Genomic DNA, 22,004 nt, shown 5'->3' with positions numbered 1-22,004 from the left:
TATTCGATTATTATCCGGCATCGTTAGGTGTCCGGATAGCTCAAGTAGTTAGAGTGCTGGGCTGTCGTATCGGAAGGTCGCGGTTCAAATCTGGTGAGATGCTCTAACACACTTCAAGGCCTTGATCCAGTAAGCTTTGTTCAAAAGAGGGGAATCTAAAAAATCATGATGTTGTCTTTACATATAATTTAGGCCTCAAACTCCTTAATTGAAAACCCCTCCCTTATGTCAGTTTGGAAAGCTATAGCGTTTCAAAGGAGCCCAGAGTTTGCTAGATTTAAACTACTGCCTATTGATTCTCAAACCAATTGTCCAATCATGAAAGTTGAATATCTAGAATGGTAAGTATTATAAGAGAGGAAAACAATTGAGTCTACTTTTAATTTGTAAAATTCATTAATTAAACAGTTTGACGAAGTAGTGAAGGAAGTTCACCTAAAAATAAATGAAGGGAAGGCGAAAATCATGACACGAACTAGAAGAAAGACGTCATTTGAATAAAACGCAATACTAACCGATTACAATTTTGAACAAGTCGACAGTTTTGTGTACTTAGAGCTAATTCTCATAAAAGGCAACAGCGAAAAAGATAAAATCGACGGGCAAGTCTTGCTCGTTTAGAAAACCTTTTAACTGTCAATTCTGAAAAGAAAAACAAGTCGGGAAACCGGAAGCTGGACGCTTCAGGTATGTAAGGGTTTGTGTATTTCTTTTGTAAAGACATTTAAGTGTGCATTTGTCCCATTAGTAAGTAGCACGTAATATATGCATATATTATGTGAGAATATTCACGTTCAATATTGAATTTGCAAAAAAGCGACCAATTTGACCTATAACTTTGTTAGTAATAGTGTGATTTCCACCAAACTATACCGTGCACTATTGCAAAACTTCGTGGTGCTACAGTGCACTTAAGGGGGATTTTGTAGCCATCACTAAAAATTATAGTAATCTACTATTATTAACTTTATTTGCACAGATATCCGTATGGAGGATATTTCGGAGCCTAGGCACCATATAGTCGAAGCCTCTTGATTTTTTCAGATTTTTCGGTTGAGTAGTTTCTGAATATGGGTGCCTACCTTTCTAACAAATGTCAAAATTAGGATCGGCTTCGGAAAGTACCAATCGACACCTTTCATTTGATACACCAACATGACTATATTTGGTGAAAAAAAATGTGCACCCCCCTTTTGCATGTATAAGGATCCCCTCTTAAATTCGATGTAGAATTATATAACTCAATGTATGCATGAGCGTTCACAGTCGCCACCTTTCCACCAAATTTGGTGCGAATCGTTACAACCGCGGCTGAGAAAAATGCGTGTGACGGACAGATGGACAGTAAACCGATTTGAATAAGGTTTTGTTTTACACAAACAGTTGAAAATATGTAAAACTTCGGCCTTTCCTAAGGCAACGAGACTTGAACAATAAACAAGGGGGGAGAGCAAGAAATCAATGTTTTCGAATGTTGAGTCTTCAGGAGAACTGTAGATCCAGCGAGGGTAGACGGCAAAGGACCTTGAAGCAGGTGGGCACAGGTCGGTTCTCGAAATTGAGAAGAGAAGAAAATTAGATGACGTCAAAATTAATAATTACAAGTGTAACGAATTAAAACCCGTTTTAAATTAATCGATTTTTTTTTAATTGTTTGCTGAACTTAAGATTCTCGTTCGATAAAGTATTGTTCAAACTCACTCGCGCGGGGTACTGTAATCCTGTAGTGTACCGTTATGGTCTTGAATGAAATGCTCTTACACACTTCAAGACCCTGATCCTATTGGATTGTTGCGCCAACGATTATTATTATTATAATAACTTAGTTTGATTCGGTAATTAATCATCCTACGCGCAGTTTGATAACTTCTTCATATTTGTATTAAATTCCAACCTTCTGTTAATATGGTCAAACCCCTGAGAATGTTCGGCTTAAAATTTATCATTTATTCAAAAAAAGACAAAAAATCTTTTCTAATTCTAAACATGATTAACGTATTTATTGCTGAATTGGATTAAGTTACATATAATGAGTGCATTTTTAGTAAGTAATAAACTTATTTAACTAATTTGGATTTCATACGTGTTAGAAGCTCATCGAGTCGTTGGACATATTGAATTCGGCTCGTTCCATGTTTGCGAGATTCTACACATTTCAATGCTTTCATCTATTAGAAAAATCTAAGTGTAATATTAATTTTAAACTAATTATTCAGACTATCTTACCGTTAGTTTTGGATCTATCGATGACTCATTCTTTATAGCTAGGTTCCAAAGATTGCTAGCAAGCGATAACGTTTTATCCTTGTTTAGGTCGGCGTATCGTACAATGCGCGTGAATAATTCCAATGCTAGAACTGTCTGTGATTTTAAATGGTTGGCATCTCCAAAGGATTTTAGCTGAATGAGAATTTGATCGACAATCGATGAACACATTGAGTTCACTTCTGCTATAAATTTTGGATCGCTGCCATAGAGTTCATCGTTAGAAACAACTGTGAATAGCAAAAACAAACATTTTTAAATATAGAAGGCAGAATAAAGTTGTTATTCTAAAAGATCCAGTTGACTTGAATAGAAGTAGCTATGGGACCATATGTGCATAGGTATACAAGAATAAGAGCATTTATTTAAGACGAGAATATGAATACTTTTCATTGAGCAGGCAGAGGCAGGCAGGAGACCGATTGAATTCCCATGCTTTCTGCAGATGTGACTCCTTTTTGGAGTTTAGGCTATTCACTTAGTTTCTTCTTTGCTATCGTCATGTCGGTTTTATTATCATCACACTCAGGACAGTAGAGAGAAAATTCGGGTCCGTGATAAAAAATATGCGAAAACATCGGAGCCGGGATAAAAATACACGTTTGAAGTAAAAATTATGTAGGTTCCCATATTATTCCCATTTTCATTGAAATTTCTATTCCGGGCCACCGAAAAAACTTCGGGCCCTTCCACCCCCCCACACTTAATGCTGCGCCAGTAATGAACCTGCAGCTAAGTGTATCACGTCAATGGTTAACTAAGATCTGCAACCGGGCATAGTGCACAAAATAGGCGAGAAATCATCGGTGTGCCGATTGTTTAAAAAAACTGGGATGCGGAATCATATGCACCGGTTAACCTCGTTGGTAATTTTGTTATTCTTTGGAGCTTCTATGAACTGAAAACTTTTGCCTAAACCACAGATATATTGTCTCCAAAAGAATGGCGGGAAATTATTGCAACTATTTGGAAAAAGGCAACGGAAGACAAAGTTCAAAGAGAACTACAGTTGTCAATAGCTATTTGACGTATTCAAGGAACGAACATATTGAAATAGATGAGAAAGGAAAAGAATATTTTTTCCAGTATAAAAATGCATATATTACGGTTTATTTTTTCAATGAATAAAATTGTCAATAATTGACGCAGCTAATAACCTAATCTTGAGCAGATTTTCTCGAAAATCGATGGGCAATCTACCGATGCCTGGACCCGGACAAAAGTAAATAAATTTCTTTGATGTCGTGCAACTGGCGACTTGGCAACAACAGGTCGGCAACGCGAAAGTTGCTATATGAGGTACTAATCGGACAGATAATATATAAGGGTTATTCAATAAGTAATTATAAGAACGCTGCATAAAAAAGTGTTACGAATTTGCTTTTACGTACTTCTACCGCTGTCACCAATACGATTTCCTTTACGTAATTCCGGCGCTGTCACCATTTGTTACGTTCTTAGCTATTCGTACTCGACAATAGTTACGTTACTTGCTTTACGTAGGCTTGTATCACTGGATTGCGCAGCACTAAACAAAAACCCGTTCTATGACTTTAATATAAGCGTTTATTGAATACTAAATGATGCAACCGACTGACTTTGTGAGCGGATTTCCGGCCCTTTTATACCCCGGGGAACATTCCAGGAAGGCATGTAAACACTTTACTAGAAAACTACTTTGCGACAAGATCTTCCTACCGACATTTGAGTCATCTGTTAACAAATATCGTAACTAAATATTAGCCCTACTGTTATACAATTTTGGTGTCCTGGCTAGTTGTCATAACTACGATTTACATTGACGTCACACGTAATTTTCCAAAGTGATTTTCGTCACAAAAGTATTTATTTGATATTCTAAGCCAACATCTTCTTTTTTTCAAAGTAACCACCTTCAGTTGCTATAAACTTTCGGCAACATTTCCGCCACTTTTGAAATAGAAATTTTAGGAAGTCTTCTGCAAGATAACCGCTCTTACCACCTCCTTGTTTGTTTTGAATTTTAATATAATAATAATAATCGTTAGCACAACAATCCAAATTGGATCAGGGCCGTGAAGTGCCTTAGAGCACTTCATTCAAGACCGCAACAATATACTATAGTATACTGAAGGAGGTAATGTTGTCAGCATTGCGCTCGCCGGAGATTATTATCCTGATTTGGTTCAGGTATTCATTCCCAGCTGAGTCGACCGGTATCCGGCATCCAGTGACGATAACAAATCCCTCTATCACCACTGACTTTGAACCGGGACCTTCCGCTATGACAGCCCAGCGCTCTAACCACTTCAGCCATTCGGGTCTTGAATTTTCCTGCGGGAAAAAGCTAAAAATGACATGAGGCTAGGTTCGGACTGTAGGGTGATGGCGGTACAGTTTTCATGCTGTTTTTATCCAAAACACGATTACAGTATGAGCGGTGTGGTATCTGCCATTGTCATGATGCGGTCAAATTTCGTTGATGTTCTTTTTTGTTCTTCTTTCTTAAAATAACTCAACATGGTGATCAAAACAGTCTACCGAGACTGTCTGACCTTGAGAGACTTCATGTTAAAACAAAAATCCCTGGAAATTCGAGAAGACTCAAGTTTCACGTGACAACTTTGCTTTCACTTATCATCCATTTTAACTCCCGTAGGCGAATACCAAACACGTTTCACATTGCCAAAATTGTTTTAAAACTGCAGGTATAGATGGCTAAAAGAATACTGAACACGATGGAACCCAGTGTTACCTTACCCATCTCGTTTCCCTTCTTGTGGCGATTAGGTTACTAGCTATGATATTTCGCTCATTGATATTTGGCTGCTTGCCATCGACTGGAAGAATGCAAACAGGTTGGTAATATGAACATTACTAGATTTAATATCGTCTTGAAAGAGAAGCAAATATTGGGAATTGGCCACTTGGCTTTGAAATGAAGAGGGAAACATCTATACAACAGTTATGAAATAACTCGGGTATTAAGGCCCTAAGTACGTATTGCATAATTTGAAAAAGAAAAGAAAAGATGTGAGTAGGTATAGAGCCTCCTTTGCGGAGCATATGACATCCATATACTATACTTTTACTTTGTAATGTTATTGCTTCGTATTTTATTACATACATACATTCACAAGGAAATATCCATGACCGAATTAGCATTTGAACTTGGGCGTGGGGGGCTGCGACGCATAGAAATAATGCAATTCAGCCGAAAATATTGAGTCTTGCGGAAGAGGAGTAATTGCCATTAATTGGAAGTTAATAGTTTCAGTGGGGGCGATGATTGGTAATGAGCAACTATGTGTAATGCGTATTGGGGCGATGTCGACAAGAAAGTAGGTACAAAGTAAAAACTTTGGCTCGATTATGTATATATTACTAGCCCCCCTGATGAAGTTAGAGAAATTTTGTTTTTGTTGGGAATAATTGTGCGCTTTTAATTGAAAATATCTAAAATGTTGTGCTATTCTCTACCATGCGCTCCTGAGGAGCTTCACTTTTCGGCCATTTTACGATGGATGGATTCCACCTGCATGGCATAACTAGCAAAGGAGTAATCACTTTTTCTAAATATGCATCCAATCCACTGCATCTTCCGCCTTCTAATCAAATATTTCAACTAGCCGAATCGATCAGATAAGAGTCAATCAATGAATTAATTAAACTAAGACATTGGGGAGATATAATTTTTGGTAACTTATAAGGAGCGTAATTCAGAGTTCAGTGTCGTATCAGACAGCCCATGTTAGAACCAAATAGATAACATAAACTTACTACTTACCGTGTGGAATGTGAAATGGAAATGTATCCATACTCTGCGTATAAAGCATATCTAGAGCATGTAAGTATACTATAGTTGGTCCGGTACTGTGCAAGTCAAACGGATACTTTTTCAAAACATCGAGAAGCAAGCGTACTAAGTACAACACTCCTTGTTCAGGGCTATCCTATTGGATTAAGACATTACTATTAATAAATTCTTTTCATTATGTTTTTGGACATTTACCGGCACAACAATGAGCGTAGAAAGCATGTTGCATAAATACGAAATAAGATAACTCTCAGTGCTCTTTAGTTTTCCCTCGATCTCTACCGTCCTCGGTAGCTCAGATACTAAATTCAATGCGGTCTCAAAGCAGGCATCAGCTGCAATATGTTTCTCAGATGACAATTCAAACCATAAATCTGAAAATTACCTTGGCCTAAGCAAAGATTAATCAAGGCAACCTGACCACTTAATAAATAAAGATCCATTTGAGTCACCACAGAAACTATACTTGGAATTGTAATGAAGCAATACGCTGCACAGGCTTTCACAAAGGCTGCAGTTTTTCTCGTGTGATGGCCGTTCACTATTTTTCTCGTTTCAACAGCTAATTTGTTAACGCAATGAACAAGGGTTGAAAAAACAGTATCTAAATTGGGGAAAGCCGCGCGAGCTTCTACATAGAATGCCAGTTGTTGCTCGAAATCTCTACCGTAATCCACTTTCTTAATAAAATTGCTAATCAGACATCCAATTTGTCTTCGTTCATCTTCGACTGTGAGTGCGCTACAAAACAAAATCAGAAGTTGAATATATTCTGGGCGTTTAATAAATGTTTGCAGTTTACTTGACGGAATCGTTGAGCACTTTGCAAATGTACATCAGGGCATTCGTGACGACAGGATCTGAAGTTGGTGACTCAATATTTGTTCGGTAGGTGGTTATAATATTTTTGCACACTTCTAACTTAACCGATTCCTTTTGAAAAAGATCAAGAAGCGGAAGAAAGCTATCCTGGAATTATACATAGATAATATTTCCATTTAAAGAGTTTCGGAACAAGTCAGTCAATCTTACCAATGTGAGCAAAGCTTCAAAATCTTTCGTATGCCGTACCACCTTGTCGACTATTGCTTGCAATTGGCTGTAGTGATTCTCATAAACTTTATTTTGACTCATTCGTTGTGTTACTTCTTCCAGCAGTTTATTCACTTCAGAGACCTAAATGAATGAAAATAGTCACCTCTACATTTATTTCTCTACACCGACAAAATTTTTACTGTAAAGTGCTCAGCTGTATATTGAGCCCACATTTCGATGCATGATATGTATTCTGTAGGATTGGTGAGGGTGTTTATGGTGGCAAATGCTGCATTCAATACAGGCAATTTTTGTTCATATTGAGGTGGGCTCATGTTTAGACTTCCTCCCAATGCACGGAATAGTTGTCCTTTGGTTATTCCCTCTGTATTACAATTAGAAAGGATTCTCACGAAATCTAAAGCATGATTAGCAATGAAATCTGGTCTAAATGTAGTCAAAATTGACATCAGTAAAGGCCCGCTGTAAAATAATAGTTCACATTGACATTTTGAGACAATGAGTAGTTGCATTCGTACTTATTTTTCTTGTCTTTACATAGTTGAAGGATTTCCGCAGAGTTGGAATCGGGTGAGCGATACACAATTGCTTGAATAATCCAATCGAAAGCAGGTCCGAATAAAGAGAGATAAGTGACCATGTCGATGCGTTGTCTATTCATTTCGGAGCGTATTGATCCATTAAAAATCTAGAACAAATATTGATGAACGAGAATTTCCTAGAAATGTATAATGATTCATTACAGTATGATATACGGTTAAGATGTCATTGAAATTCTCTTTGATGTATTTCTTATCATTGGTAACGGTCATTCCAACACGTATTAAATAACAGCGAACGTAAATTGCAACTAGTGGATCGCCGATACCTCGGATCATTCTTGTTAGGCGGAGTAAGGCATTATTACATTCACTGTTCAAGAAGAAGAGAAATATCTTTTACCTTAGGCTGGAAAGCATGAAAAGGCAAATTACCAACTTACTTTTGATTTAAGAAATTGTAGCATTTTAAGATAGCGATTTCTACGTAAAGTCTGGGGATGAGCTCGCGAATCGATGAAATTTTATAGAACCAATTCTGGCAAGTTTCTTTCGCTGATTCTGAAATCATTTCTGGTGTAAATTTCTCGGGTAGCGTAGTGGGAACTTTCTTTCCTGGCCTGAAATGAATGTCCAATGCTGAGATTGTTTGACACTAACATTTTCATGTCTCTATAGTACATTGGAATTTTCATAATTTACATTATACATTATATAAGGAGTTTAGACGAGTATTTTGTTTAATTCTCGATAATAATGAAAATCATTCGTACAGGGTAGGGTGGACTCTTTCTCATTTTTCAATAATAGTTTCGCTGAATTGATTGGTGAAGTGTTAAAGTGGCTTTCTGATTTTCAAACACAATGGTTTGGACTCTTCGGATAAAGATAATGAAATGATTCCCATAACGTTGGATAGGCTTGTATCAATATCGTTTCCTTAAGGGGTTATTTTAGTGTTAAGCCCGTAAAAGGAGTTTCATTTTAAAACTTCTGTAACAACAAAACTATAGAAAGAAGCTATCTACTTGAAATTTTACATATTTCCTTACTGGGTCCTTACAATAAAAATTTCAGTTATAATAATTAAAAAAAAAAACAAATGAGGACCGCAGGGCCCAGGTATTGCAAAAAGTTATTCAGGGTAGTACCTAGCTTTTCCAAGTGACCGGTAACCAATTCCACAAAAATATTTCTTTAGTTTTGATGCAAATCTACTGTATGCACCTAAATTTGGCAATTTGGCAAGCTTGCAACTTTCCAAAATTTATTATTTTTAATTTTAGGGCGTGTTAATTATGCCATATTTTCTAAAAAAATTGATTTAATCGGTTCATTACAATTTTTTCTGTGCTATCACGCGTAACAAAAAATATGTTTCGAGAAAAAGCTTTTATTACTAATACATACTGTAAATGGGCACCGTCCGATGAGGTTTTCGAAAAGTGCTTATACAATCAAAACGAAAGTGGATATTAACGTTATACTTTACACAGTTATTCTTGGACGTATTATCTAACAAAATATGTAAAAAATGGAAAAATAATAAAAATAAATTTTAACGCTAAAATAACCCCGCTCGCGATAAACTGATAAAGTTTGATTTCAATCGAGAAAAATATCATAAATGAAACTCTGAAAATTTGAAAATCTTTAAGGAAATCACATAGCCTGAAATGTTGGTTTATATGAGACTAGTTATGAACAGTGAGCCTGGCGTTGTAGGTTAATTAGATTAGCTTCCACAGCATGAAAGCCGTAACTTTTGATGGCTAAAATGAAGAAAAGCTTGACCCTATGAACACATTAAACGCTTAAAGTTGGAGTAAAAATAAACGAGACTATGTACTGAAAGATTTTTCTTTTGGGGCATTGAAACCATCAACGAAACATATTTTTAGCTTAATGTGGTTTCCAGTTATCAACTGGAGAAAATTTTACGCGGATCAATTTATACAAGCAAGGTCTTTTCCACATAGTCTCGGAACGGTCATCTAGGTGCTTATTTGAGATAGTTGGAAGAATAGAATTTTCAAAGTAGTAGTTTTAAAATGAAGCATCCTCATTTTCTCTGAAAAATTGAGAGCTTATGCTGAGGTATGTCTAAGAGGGAATGACGTTTCAAATTGGTTGACAATCACCCAACCAGGCAGACCTTAAAGCAATTTTATCTCCAAGAAACCAATAAAAATGGGACCCAAATTCGGTCTCATTCGAAAAGGTCAGAAATTTCGATAAATTCCCGTTTTCTAATTTTTAACAATGTTCAATCCTTAAATTGTGTTACCATAAATTACACTAACTCTATATAATCGGCCTTAGAGCGTAATCTCTCGTAAACTAATTTTCCAAATATGTCTAAAATATCTGTGATGAGGACAAATTGGCTTGGATAGAACTGTAAAACAGATGTATCTGCAAGCATTTTCGAACACTGAATGGCAATTTTCAAAGAGTTCACACGCTGATCACCGTTCCACGAGCGCACTAGTTCATGGTTGAGTTGCTCGATTTGCATTATGTACTCTTGTTGATTCAAGTCCATAACTTGATGCATAGATCCATCTTCGAAGTCATCAAGCTGTTCTAAACGATATTTGACTTTGTCTGACACTGTGGTTTGCGTTTTGACTGGAAAGAAACATATTTACCATTTAATTTTTTTTTTACCATTATCAGAAATTCCATACTTATCTCGCCGCCAGTGAGGAAACTGGTGGTAATGGACAGTTTCTCGGACGTCGTGAATTTATTGAATATTCCTGCCCGCTTTGAACTCCAGTTTAGGGCGTCGCCATCTAAGACATCTTTCTCCTTTTTCCCAGTTTTCTTGAATGAAGTTTCCTGAATGAATAAAGGCACAATTAATTGTTTGAAACTTTTAAATGTATGATTTTTTTAAGTGGTCTTGGTTCTATCTTTAGAGGGAGTTTAAAATAAAATGAAAGATCTGATCCTGGTTACAAATTAATATAATCGCTGCACTAATAGTTTTGGCAAAGTGGGTCTATTACTGGTTTCATCTAATAACTACCGTTTTCAATTCACATACTAGTTGCCCCCAGCAATTGTTCATTATGTTAAAATCGGGTGAATGTGCTAGCCAATCAAGGAGTTAGATTTCGTTTCCTTGGAGGAAAGATTTCACCCTCTTGACAGTATGTAAAGACCCATTGTCCTTCTAAAAAAAGGTGGAGCATCTGCAATTATCATTGAACTGTCAGATGTCTACTGTTTCGACCGACCGTTAAACCCGATTGTGCCCCGTATCATAATGCATCCTTCATCATGGTGTCATCATCATCAACGGCGCAACAACCGGTATCCGGTCTAGGCTTGGCTTAATAAGGAACTCCAGACATCCCGGTTTTGCGCCGAGGTCCACCAATTCGATATCCCTAAAAGCTGTCTGGCGTCCTGATCTACGCCATTGCTCCATCTTAGGCAGGGTCTGCCTCGTCTTCTTTTTCTACCATAGATATTGCCCTTATAGACTTTCCGGGTGGGATCATCCTCATCCATACGGATTAAGTGACCCGCCCACCGTAACCTATTGAGCCGGATTTTATCCTCAACCGGACGATCATGGTATCGCTCATAGATTTCGTCATTGTGTAGGTTACGGAATCGTCCATCCTCATGTAGGGGGCCAAAAATTCTTAGGAGGGTTCTTCTCTCAAACGCGGCCAAGAGTTCGTAATTTTTCTTGCTAAGAACCCAAGCTTCCGAGGAATACATGAGGACTGGCAAGATCATAGTCTTGTACAGTAAGAGCTTTGTCCCTATGGTGAGACGTTTCGAGCGGAACAGTCTTTGTAAGCTGAAATAGGCTCTGTTGGCTGACAACAACCGTGCGCGGATTTCATCATCGTAGCTGTTATTGGTTGTAATTTTCGACCCTAGATAGGAGAAATTGTCAACGGTCTCAAAGTTGAATTCTCCTATCCTTATTCTTCTTCGCGTTTGACCAGTGCGGTTTGATTTTGTTGATTGATTCGCCTTCGGTGCTGACGTTGCCACCATATATTTTGTCTTGCCTTCATTGATGTGCAGCCCAAGATCTCGCGCCGCCTGCTCGATCTGGATGAAGGCAGTTTGTACGTCTCGGGTGGTTCTTCCCATGATGTCGATATCGTCAACATAGGCCAGTAGTTGGGTGGACTTAAAGAGGATCGTACCTCTTGCATTTACCTCAGCATCACGGATCACTTTCTCGAGGGCTTAGCCTGGCCCGCATGATAGGGCATCCCCTTGTCGTAGACCGTTGTTGATGTCGAATGGTCTTGAGAGTGATCCTGCTGCTTTTATCTGGCCTCGCACATTGGTCAGGGTCAGCCTAGTCAGTCTTATTAATTTCGTCGGGATACCGAATTCTCTCATGGCCGTGTACAGTTTTACCCTGGCTATGCTATCATAGGCGGCTGTAAAGTCGATGAATAGATGCTGCAACTGTTGTCCATATTCCAACAGTTTTTCCATCGCTTGCCGCAGAGAGAAAATCTGATCTGTTGCTGATTTGCCTGGAGTGAAGCCTCTTTGGTATGGGCCAATGATGTTCTGGGCGTATGCGCCTAGCAAGATAGCGGAGAATATCTTATAGATGGTACTCAGCAACGTGATACCTCTTCATCATGGTGTCGCTTGCTTAAAATAATTACTTCTCTTTCAAATGTTGTGGAAAGAATATAGCCATCTGGACTATTTAAATTAAGTTGAAAAATTTCCGTGTATGTTCCTTTGCTTAAATGGAAGCTCACTTGTGAATGTTCCCCACAATAAGAGCAGAATTCGAAGTCTCCTTCGACATTGGACGCTTATCGCGTTTTTTTTATCTCCTCCCACTTTCCTCAACATTAAAATCTTTTGTTACCAAAAGCTATTTTACACTATCCCCTGAATGTCTATATCATGATATTGATTTTCAAAGAGATCAAATCTAAAGTGGTCTGACGAAGGAATACAAACTCATTCAAGAGGAATGAATTATGTGCAATCTTTTTTAAACACCTAAGAACCATCATATTTGGGAAAAATTTAGTTATTTTTGGGCCGAAATGTCTATTAGTCTTCCTGCCCAATTAGTAGAATCTCACTGACTTGCATCCATCAACTTAGAGGATAATGATAAGCTCGAATCCAGTGGATGCCGGACCAGACCAATTGGGAAGAAACTTTCTTCTATATTTGTGGTCCACGGACCCCTCTTTTTTGAGCTAAATCCCCAAAATTTTCAAAAATGTGACTGACAGGACCTCCTTGCATATCGTGACGATGATTGGCCTACCAATATTATTAATGTTGTGGAATTACGGAAATAGCCACGTTCCGTGACGCCAAAACTTTTCAACGATTTTATTAAGGAGATACATTATTCTTCTGACTGCGTACCCTCTTTATTCTTTCCTCTCCGGGGGTGGTGGTGACAAGCCAAACTTTACTATGATGACGTCACAATACCCCCATTGGAAGCACCATTACTTTTCAAGGGGATGTGACCGCTGTGATTTTTTAACGGACTTTGAGAGAAAAGATCCTCCGCTCCCCCATTGATATTCTCCTTTCCGTCTGGGGGAATGGGGTTCAAAGTTAAACTCTACCGTTTTGATATGGAAATAGCCCCAATTTGGGGTGCCATAGCCTTTTAAACGGGATGGTCGTCGCTATTTTTTAACGGGGTTAGAGGTAGGGACTTTCCTCTAGCATGCTCTTCCATCCTTTCTCCTTAACATGGTAGGAAATTAAAACAAGAAACGCCCACTTTGAAGGGTCATAACTTTTAATGGAGTGACCGCGACCAGATTGAAGATAGGACCGCTTTCCCTTTCCCTACGGTGATGGGGCTGAAAATTCAACTTTTACCCCAATTTTCAAGACGAACGAGTGAATGGTGTAGGAGACTTGTGGCAGCGAGCTACAGCAAGGTTATTTTCCATGAAACAATACATAAATAGAACAATTTTAATAGCGATTGGATGAACGGCGAAGAAATTGATTTGTCGCAGCGCCATCTAGTGGGATGACTTTATTGGGCAAAAGGCTTCTTCATTACAAAAACATAATCTGATTAAAGCCGATTCAACATCTGTCTGTTATCACACCCGATTTACTCGGAAACGGTTGAATCTATCAAAACGTAAGTAGTAAATCTAGTAAGGACGTGTCATTTTTGAATTACTTTACACACAACAAATGGCACCATTTCGCGTTGAGTTTAAGGGGGCTCCTTATACATGCGAAAGAAGTGTGTAAGTTTTTTTTCCACAAATATAGTCATGTAGAGTATCAAATAGATTATGTCAAGAGTCCAATCGGTACTATAAAAAATGTGCCCCAAAATATGAAACAAATCTCTTTCTCAGAACCTATCCATCCGAAATATTTGAAAAAAAAAAACCCTCATTATGCATTATGCATTCCGATAAGTGCTCAAATAAAGTTTATATGGCTTATTATTATACCATACTTTTGAAATTTTCCCGAAAACCCTCGTTAAGTTCATCCTTAAATAAAGAGACTAATTTCTCAAAGAAAATTAGTACATTGTGTATGTTAAAATTTGAGAAAAGTTAGGTTCAACAGCAGAATTTTGGAGGAGAAAAACACAATTTTTAAATTTGGAAAGCTATGATTTCTACACTTTCGCATTCTAGAGTGAAATCTTAGCTACGATTCAACGTTTATTATAATGCTCTGCTGTAGTTTTTGAGGTTTTATTAAAATGTTTGCGGCGGCTAAAGAGTAAAGAAACCGAAAAAAATTACTTAGTACTTTTCATTTCGAATTGCATGAGGAACTACCTGGCTTGCAATTCGTTTGGTAGCTTTGAAGGGATGCCGCATGAGCAAAAAAAATTATATGGAGCACGCCTCGCAAGGTTTTTCGATAAAATCAAATAAAAATTAAACCCGCCATGTTTCCTCCATCCAATTCGTACGAATGAATTTGCAGTTCTTTATCAAGGATTCGCCTCGAGGAGACAATTCAGTAGTCATTGAATGTTTGCGGAACAGAGTAATAGCAAATAGCCGTTTATATCAATATTTTGGGCGACATTCGTTCGTGGAAGACAAGGTTTTTCTTAAATTGCCACCATAATCTTGAAATGGGTAAGGATTTAACGTTGCTTATTCATTGCATAAGAAGAGAATAGTTCGATGATATGACGCAGATATTAGTTGATGAAAGGTTGGGACTTTCGAGTAAAAGGGACGATATATTTTCATGTCCTGCTCCCGTATAGTAGCACAGAGAAAATGAATCCTACTGTTATTGGCTATGGAAACATAAGTGAAAGGCTGTGAACTCTGCACTTTCGCGCGAATTTCGAAATAGTAAGCCTTATTAATGTTCACGACCCTACAGATGAGACTCCAGAATTGGAAGTCTCTTCCAGTATGATGTTGAAATCATTCTTGGACATTTTAAAGCCAAGTAGACACGGTCGCATTCAGGCGTTGTTTTTTGTAGCTTATAAGCTGCTTATTATTCGATTAGCAGTATTGCACTCACGGATGCAACGGATAAATGCTGAGACTACCAAGCAAGGACGAAACACGCCGTGAAATTCACCGGCTTAAAAACCATAAGTCGCCAGGGGCCGACTCAATTACAGCCGAATTGGAAAAATATGGAGACCACCAGGTGGTTTATCAACTGATGGGGAAGGTGTGAGAGTGAATAAATACCTGACGACTGGACATTATCTGTCTCATAAATAAAAAGGGGGAATCACGCAATGTAGCAATTATAGAGGTATCCCGTTGCTGAGTACTATCTTCCTAGCCCAAATAGCCCCATATACCCAGAACATCATCGACAGATTAAATTTTATCTCTGCGATACGCGATGGAAAAACTGTTGCAATATGACCATCAATTACACCATCTTTTTATCGACTTCAAGCCCGCGTATGATAGCATAGCCAGGGTAAAACTTTTCACGTCTGCAGCCAATATACTATTACTAACTTTATTTGAGGGGATATCGGTATGGAAGGTATTTTGGAGCCTAGCCATATAGTGGCAGCTCCTTGATTTTTTTTCAGATTTTTCGGTTGAGCAGTTTCTGAGAATGGCCCCCTTTATATAAGTGATCATTTTCGAACCTCTGATTTCCCTGCCTTTCTAACAAATGTTAAAACTAAGACTAGCTTTGGAAAGTACTAATCGAGACCTTTCATTTGATACCCCACATGACTTATTGAAAAAAATTACACCCCCCTTTTTGCTTATATGGGGATCCCTCCTTAATAATAATAATAATAATCATTTGCGCAACGATCCATATTGGATCAGCACTTTAAAATGTGTTAGAGCACTTCATTCAAGACCGTAACGGTACACTACAGTAACACTGTAGGAGGCAATGTGGTCAGCATTGCGCTCGCCTGAGATTATTACCCTGATTTGACTCAGATACTCATTCACAGCTGATTCGACTGATATTCGACGTCAAATCACGATACAAATTCCTTCCCTCTAAAATTCGACGAAGGATTTAACTCATTGTATGCGTGACCGTTCACAGATTCCACCTTTCCACCACCAATTTGGTGTCAATCGCTGCTACAGTCTCCGAAAAAAATGCGTCTGACCGACAGACAGACAGACAGTGAATCGATTTTTTCTACTTTTAGTGTAAAACAAAACCTTAAAAAAGCGAGAATGCCGCAAGAGACGGCACATGACCGTTTTCTTCTATGATGTCCTCAGTAACTACCGCGGCTGTATGGGTGCTGCCGTTTTGGCGTAGGAGCCCGTCAGTATGGTTCCTCCAATTCGAGGCTCAATTCACTTTGGCCGGCGTCACAGCGGACGCTGTTCGTTTTAATTTCGCGCTCGTCGGGCTTGACGAGGAGGCAGTTGGGCTTGTCTCCTACGTCCTTGAGGAATGAAGCAGTTGGTGACAAAATCGGCATCGAGCTGCTAGCATCTTTATGGCTGAAGAGGCTTTCGAGGAGCATATAGGCTGAATTCGGGGTCTCTCGGTTGGTTAGCCGTTAATGCGAACAAATTCATGGAGTCCGTTGTTCGACCCATGGTTGGTGACGTGTCTCGCGAAAACTCATACCAGGTGGCTCAGCTGCAGCAGATGGTGTGAGCACTAACAACCACCGTCTCTGAGTTCGCAGAGTAGGACTAGATTCGTCTTCCGAAATGAGCGATCGATTAATAGGTCGTCGGGACTTTCGGCAAGTACCCGGGCATGCTGGTACCATCATAAGTTCGCCGAAAAGACTAAAAAATGCACCAGCCCCAGCAATTTCTCACCAAATAAATCAGACTTGTCGGGGGTTCTGGTCATTGCTACAATCACAATCGCTGAAGTTTCGGTTCTTCCCGTATCCCGGCAGAATAAATTAATACCACAACCATTGAAACTCGCTGCAGCAAATTCTTCGTCGATCCGCACGTATGGTTACAGGCAGATAGACTTGCGTTTAACACTTCGACGAACATTTTCTTGGCGCTTAATAATCGCGGACATAAGTATACCCACCTTAGGCGCGGATTTCCTGTGCCACTTCAAGATCCAGTTAAGGTGCAAGCGATTCCGAGCTTCTCGCTTCCGAAAACTGTTAAGGACCACAGAAGGTTCTTGGGTGTGCTAAATTTCTATCGTCGTTTTTTGCCCAAGGCCGCCCACCATCGATTGGACTTTAACGCCTTTTTGTTTGGGCTGGAAACCAAAAACTCCCATCTGATTGTGTGGATCCCAGAGGCTGTCCAGGCGCTGGTGGATGTTACATTTTTGGCTTTCCCCCAGCAAGATCCCACCCTAGCCGTATTCGTCGTTGCCCCAGACATTGCCGCAGGTGCTGCTCTTCACCAAATAGTGAATCAAATCTGGCAGTCGTTGAGCTTCTTCGCTTCACGGAACTGCAGTACCTCTGATCGTGAGTTGCCTGCCGCGTACCTCCCAATTAAATACTTCCGGTATTCCCTTGAAGGCATGTCGGTCATATTGTTCGCGGACTTTAAGCGATACACTTCGCTTTGAAACAAAAGCCCGGCAGAGCGTCCTCTCGCCAACTTCGGCACTTGAATTTTATCAGCTAGTTCACTTCCAACATTCAACATGTGTCTGGAAAAGATAACGTGGCTGCTGACGCTTTGTCACGTGTTGTAGAGGTCAAGATCCCAGCCACTGTCGATTTTCCAGCAATTGTCAAGGCGCAGAAGGACGATGAAGTTCTCCAGAGTTCGAAGACCAACTCCATACATATTAGGATTCAACATCCAGTACATACTGCGAGACCTGAGACAATCCGGCCGATATCCGAAAGGAAGTATTTTACGCCGTTCACAATCTGGCGCACCCAGACGTTCGGGCAACGAATCGGTTAGTCACCGCAAAGTATTTCTGGCCGTCTATGAACAAGGACATTAGTTCCTGGGCCAGATGGTGCATCGTATGCGAGAAGAGCAAAATTACAAACCATTTGAGGAAAGAGGTAGGAGTTCCCTCGGTCCACCACACATAATCCACCTTGACATCATTGGCCCTTTGCGAGACTCGCACTGTTTCAGGTATTGCCTCACAATCATCGATAGGTTCACGGGGTGGCCTGAGGCAATACTCCTGAAAAACATTACTGCACAATCTTGTGCAAAGGCCCTCTGTTGAGAATTAATTCCACGCTTTGATGTGCCGGCAATTATAATCACCGACCAGGGAACGCAGTTTGGGTCCTCCCTTTTCAAAGAATTGGGCAAATTCCTCGACTTCAAACGCCACCGGACAATTGCGTATCACCTGCAATCCGCAATGGGATACTCGAACGATGGCAGAGATTACTGAAGGCTGCTATAATGGCCCAACACGGCGCTTCTTGGCCGCGGATGCTGCCACTCATTTTTCTTGGCCTCCGAACAGCCAATCGTGAAGAATTTGCTGTAAGTCCAGCGAAGCTGGTATACGGGTAGAATCTCCTCAGCGACCCTGTTCTTGACATCAGGTCGGCACTCAATGCTACCGGTCTATCCCGCCTACTCAAGGATGTAACGTTAAAGCTAAAGCTGCCACCAACCACGGGAAAACCGTAGCTGACGTGCCCAAGGATATTGAATCCTGTATGCATGCCCGCTGTGACCACTTTATGAGGGCCTCTTTGAAGTTCTTGAGCAAGGCCGACATCATTATAGCATTAACGCCAGGGAGCACGGTTAAACGAGTCTCTTTGGCTCGACTAGAGCCCTTCGTCCAACAATAGAACGCGACCAGGGCGAGACGCGCGCGACCCATCCTTTTTTATTTGCGGCAGCCGAGTCGAAGGAGCCGTGCGCTTGGTTTCTCACTGAAACCTGTTTTGTTTCAGCTGGTGGCGGAGTGAACAACTTGCGTGTCGCATGTAAGCAAATGCGAATCGGCCATGACATCGAAAAACAATATTTGAAAGCGAAAATTTTTTTTAGGTGTCAATTGGAGTTCCAGACGACGTCAGGAGAAAGGTCACTACTGACTAAAGATTTTGGGTGCTACTGACATTCAAAGTGTTAGAATTTGCACTAAAGCGACATCCTTCGAACTGTTCTAACTTAGTAATAGTCCCATTTTCACCAAACTTGGTAGGATCATGCTCTATATCATAACCTATATTCCTGCAATTCACGATTCTAGGATAAATTTCAGGGGTTCTGTATTCTCTATTATTAACTTGATTTGAACAGATATCAATGCGAAGAATATTTCGGAGCTGGGGCACTACAAAATGGCAGCCTCCTGATTATCTTTAGATTTTTCGGTTGAGTAGGTTCTGAGAATGGCCCCGTGAAAGAAATTACCCTTTTCTCACCCCGCTCTCCCCCTTTGTGAATTAAAGGTCAAAGCTGAGACCGATTTTGAAAAGTACTAATCGAGACCTTTCACCTTTAACTATGCGAGAGCGTTCACAGTTGCCACCTTTCCACCAAATTTAGTGTCAATAGGTGTAACCGTTTCCGAGAAAAATACGTGACAGACAGACGCAGTACACCAATTTTAGTAAGTTTTTGTTTTGCACAAAAACATAAAAAGGGCTAGGTAGAAAACGTAAACATTTTATTTGGCCGCGTTCGAAAGAAGAATCCCCCGAAAAATGTTTAGCCTCATACATCCGAATGGACGATTCCGTACCATTTCTGTTCCTTATCCTAGGTGTGAGGCGAGAAAAGGCCATAAAAGGAACCCGATTTCGCATACATGTATCACGCACAGGACACAGTGCCGATAGGACTCTACCTCTATTTGCGTGCAGACAATTTCAATTCCTACTTTCCTGCATCTCGCCTTGGCTACTTAAGCCACATTAAGTACTGCAAGTTTTTTAATCTAAATTACTCCATTCTTACGTATTCTGCTACCATTTGTGATAGTGGATCCATCGCCTCTTGCTTTGCGAACTGACTCAGTGGATCAGTCCCATCCAGGGCGAGACTTAAAGGGTCCAAAGAAAGGGTCGAAGATGTCCTGCTGCTGGCATTGCTTGCAATACTCCCGCCGCCAACTTTCCGAGTTCCCTTGCTATCAATCATCTGTGGGGAAAAGAGGACAAATCTATCTTGACAATGACATCAATGATCAATGAGATATTCTAAACTTGCCGTGACCGTCATTTGTTTGAGTGGATGCTCTAACGTCTCCACCCACTGGAAATGTTCCTTCGGTATGGGCGTTTCGGCTGCTACACATAGCCTAAATAATTGTTGCTTTATCCAGTAATTATGTTAAGATAACAAAGAGCGAGAATTTTACCATTCAGTTGCCATTTATTCAGGAATTATAGATAAAAAACAACAAATTACAATAAGATCGAGACCGAATGTTTACATACAGCTTTAAAGCCGCTGAAAGTGACAGGTGTCGTCCTGACTGCTGATAAGGGGCAGTCAATTCACAATAGTAATAAGTTTTAGTTCTTGGTGATAGATGTCACTAACAAAGTTCCTATAAAGTTTCAACTGATATGTATCTTTGCTGTTTTCATTTTCTATCCAAAAGGCAGATGGCGGAGGATATACGATATTTGGTTTGAATTGTAATTAAGTTCTAAATCCAGACCAAAAATCAACACTAGATGTCAACAAAGACGCATTAAAGCATGGTTCGAAGTTGAAATAGAAGTTACTTTCTTGGAGGGATTAAGGACTCGGTACGCGAGTGAAGTTTCCGAGCAGAGTTAAATAGAATAAAGTGTCGATACGCTTACAATGAATTAATAAGACGTGACGGGTGAAAAAGATTCGTATATTCCCAAAATCTCAAGCTTACTAACTAACCATCGTTGGCTTCACAAATCTTTTTACTGACTGAAAATGTTATATTATGAGATCTCGCGATCTTAGTTTGCAAGATCACATTGTTGTTGTTATGAGATCTCTTGATTTTAATAAGTGGTCTGCAGGATAAGATTGTTACTGTTATGATAAGTACTGGAAAGCCAATCGGTTTGTGTAGTTAAATGGAAAACCAAGTCAGCCTTAATTTACTTGTTTAAGATTAGGACATTTAATATCGCTGACTTCCGAGCACGATTGAAGGGTATGTGAGTCATGTGTGTGTGCATGATACTTAGTTCGTCCCTCCTTATGTTCCAAATTGTCCTCAATTTTATTGGTAAGATTTTTAACTTTTATTTTTATGGTTTTCCGTTTCAAGTAGAAATATGCAAAGATGGCTACCTTGAATTCCTTAATTTGTTGTGTCTCCTGAGCGCTTCCATAATAAATTTACTTTGAAATGTTTGTTGCTTATTATTGAATGAGTGATTATTAATGTTGATTGTACAATTATTAAAATTGAATAAAAAGTTTCCAAAACTTGTAGTGTATTTTCTTTCGTCACAGGTGCTGTTCCAACTTATTACAGCATTGATGGTGATTGCTAATCCTGTTTCTAATTCTTTGATTACTTTTCTTGTTACTTTCTCTTTATTGCAGACTCTGTTTACATATATGTATAATTGGTTAGCCTTCAAATGTTTTTCATGATTTTCATTATAATAGTCATATGCTATTCATTAATTTTTACAATAGTTTGTGGTTGAAAATTTATTTGATATTGATCCTTATCAGGTATCGGTATTACATAGTATTTTAGTGTAATGATCAAATCTTTTCGTAATCTAATGACAAATATAATTTCCTGATTATTCCTAGTATTGGCAAGTACTGCGGCCAGCACTAAGATAGCCCAGATAAACCTCCACCATGCGAGAGCTGCATCTGCAGTGATTGCAAGGAAAAATTCCAAGGAGAACATTGGAATAGTGCTGGCTCAGGAGCCCTGGGTGTACCGGGGGCAGATTCGTGGTCTGCAAGGAGAAAGCATGCAGGTAATTTGGGACTCCTCTAGTGAAAAACCAAGAGCTT

The 22,004-nt window shown here is 39.5% G+C and overlaps 1 protein-coding gene across 1 annotated transcript; it reads right to left on the bottom strand.

Annotated features, from left to right (window-relative positions):
- Positions 1 to 1,985: 1,985 nt before the first annotated feature.
- LOC119660133 (VPS35 endosomal protein sorting factor-like) lies at positions 1,986 to 20,509 on the bottom strand. The gene is made up of 16 exons (XM_038068532.1): positions 20,389 to 20,509; positions 20,238 to 20,328; positions 19,986 to 20,168; positions 10,347 to 10,500; positions 9,960 to 10,287; positions 8,100 to 8,276; positions 7,861 to 8,029; positions 7,636 to 7,805; positions 7,297 to 7,579; positions 7,094 to 7,237; positions 6,864 to 7,030; positions 6,447 to 6,802; positions 6,257 to 6,396; positions 6,032 to 6,197; positions 2,227 to 2,495; positions 1,986 to 2,168 (listed from the first exon to the last, which is right to left on the bottom strand). The coding sequence occupies exons 1-16, from the start codon at positions 20,400 to 20,402 to the stop codon at positions 2,058 to 2,060; spliced, it is 2,922 nt and encodes a 973-aa protein (XP_037924460.1). The 5' UTR covers positions 20,403 to 20,509; the 3' UTR covers positions 1,986 to 2,057.
- Between the last annotated feature and the right edge of the window lie 1,495 nt (positions 20,510 to 22,004).

Source organism: Hermetia illucens, chromosome 6 (assembly GCF_905115235.1).
Source record: "Hermetia illucens chromosome 6, iHerIll2.2.curated.20191125, whole genome shotgun sequence".
NCBI classification, from domain to species: domain Eukaryota; kingdom Metazoa; phylum Arthropoda; class Insecta; order Diptera; family Stratiomyidae; genus Hermetia; species Hermetia illucens.
This window is presented reverse-complemented; position numbering and strand designations above follow the sequence as displayed.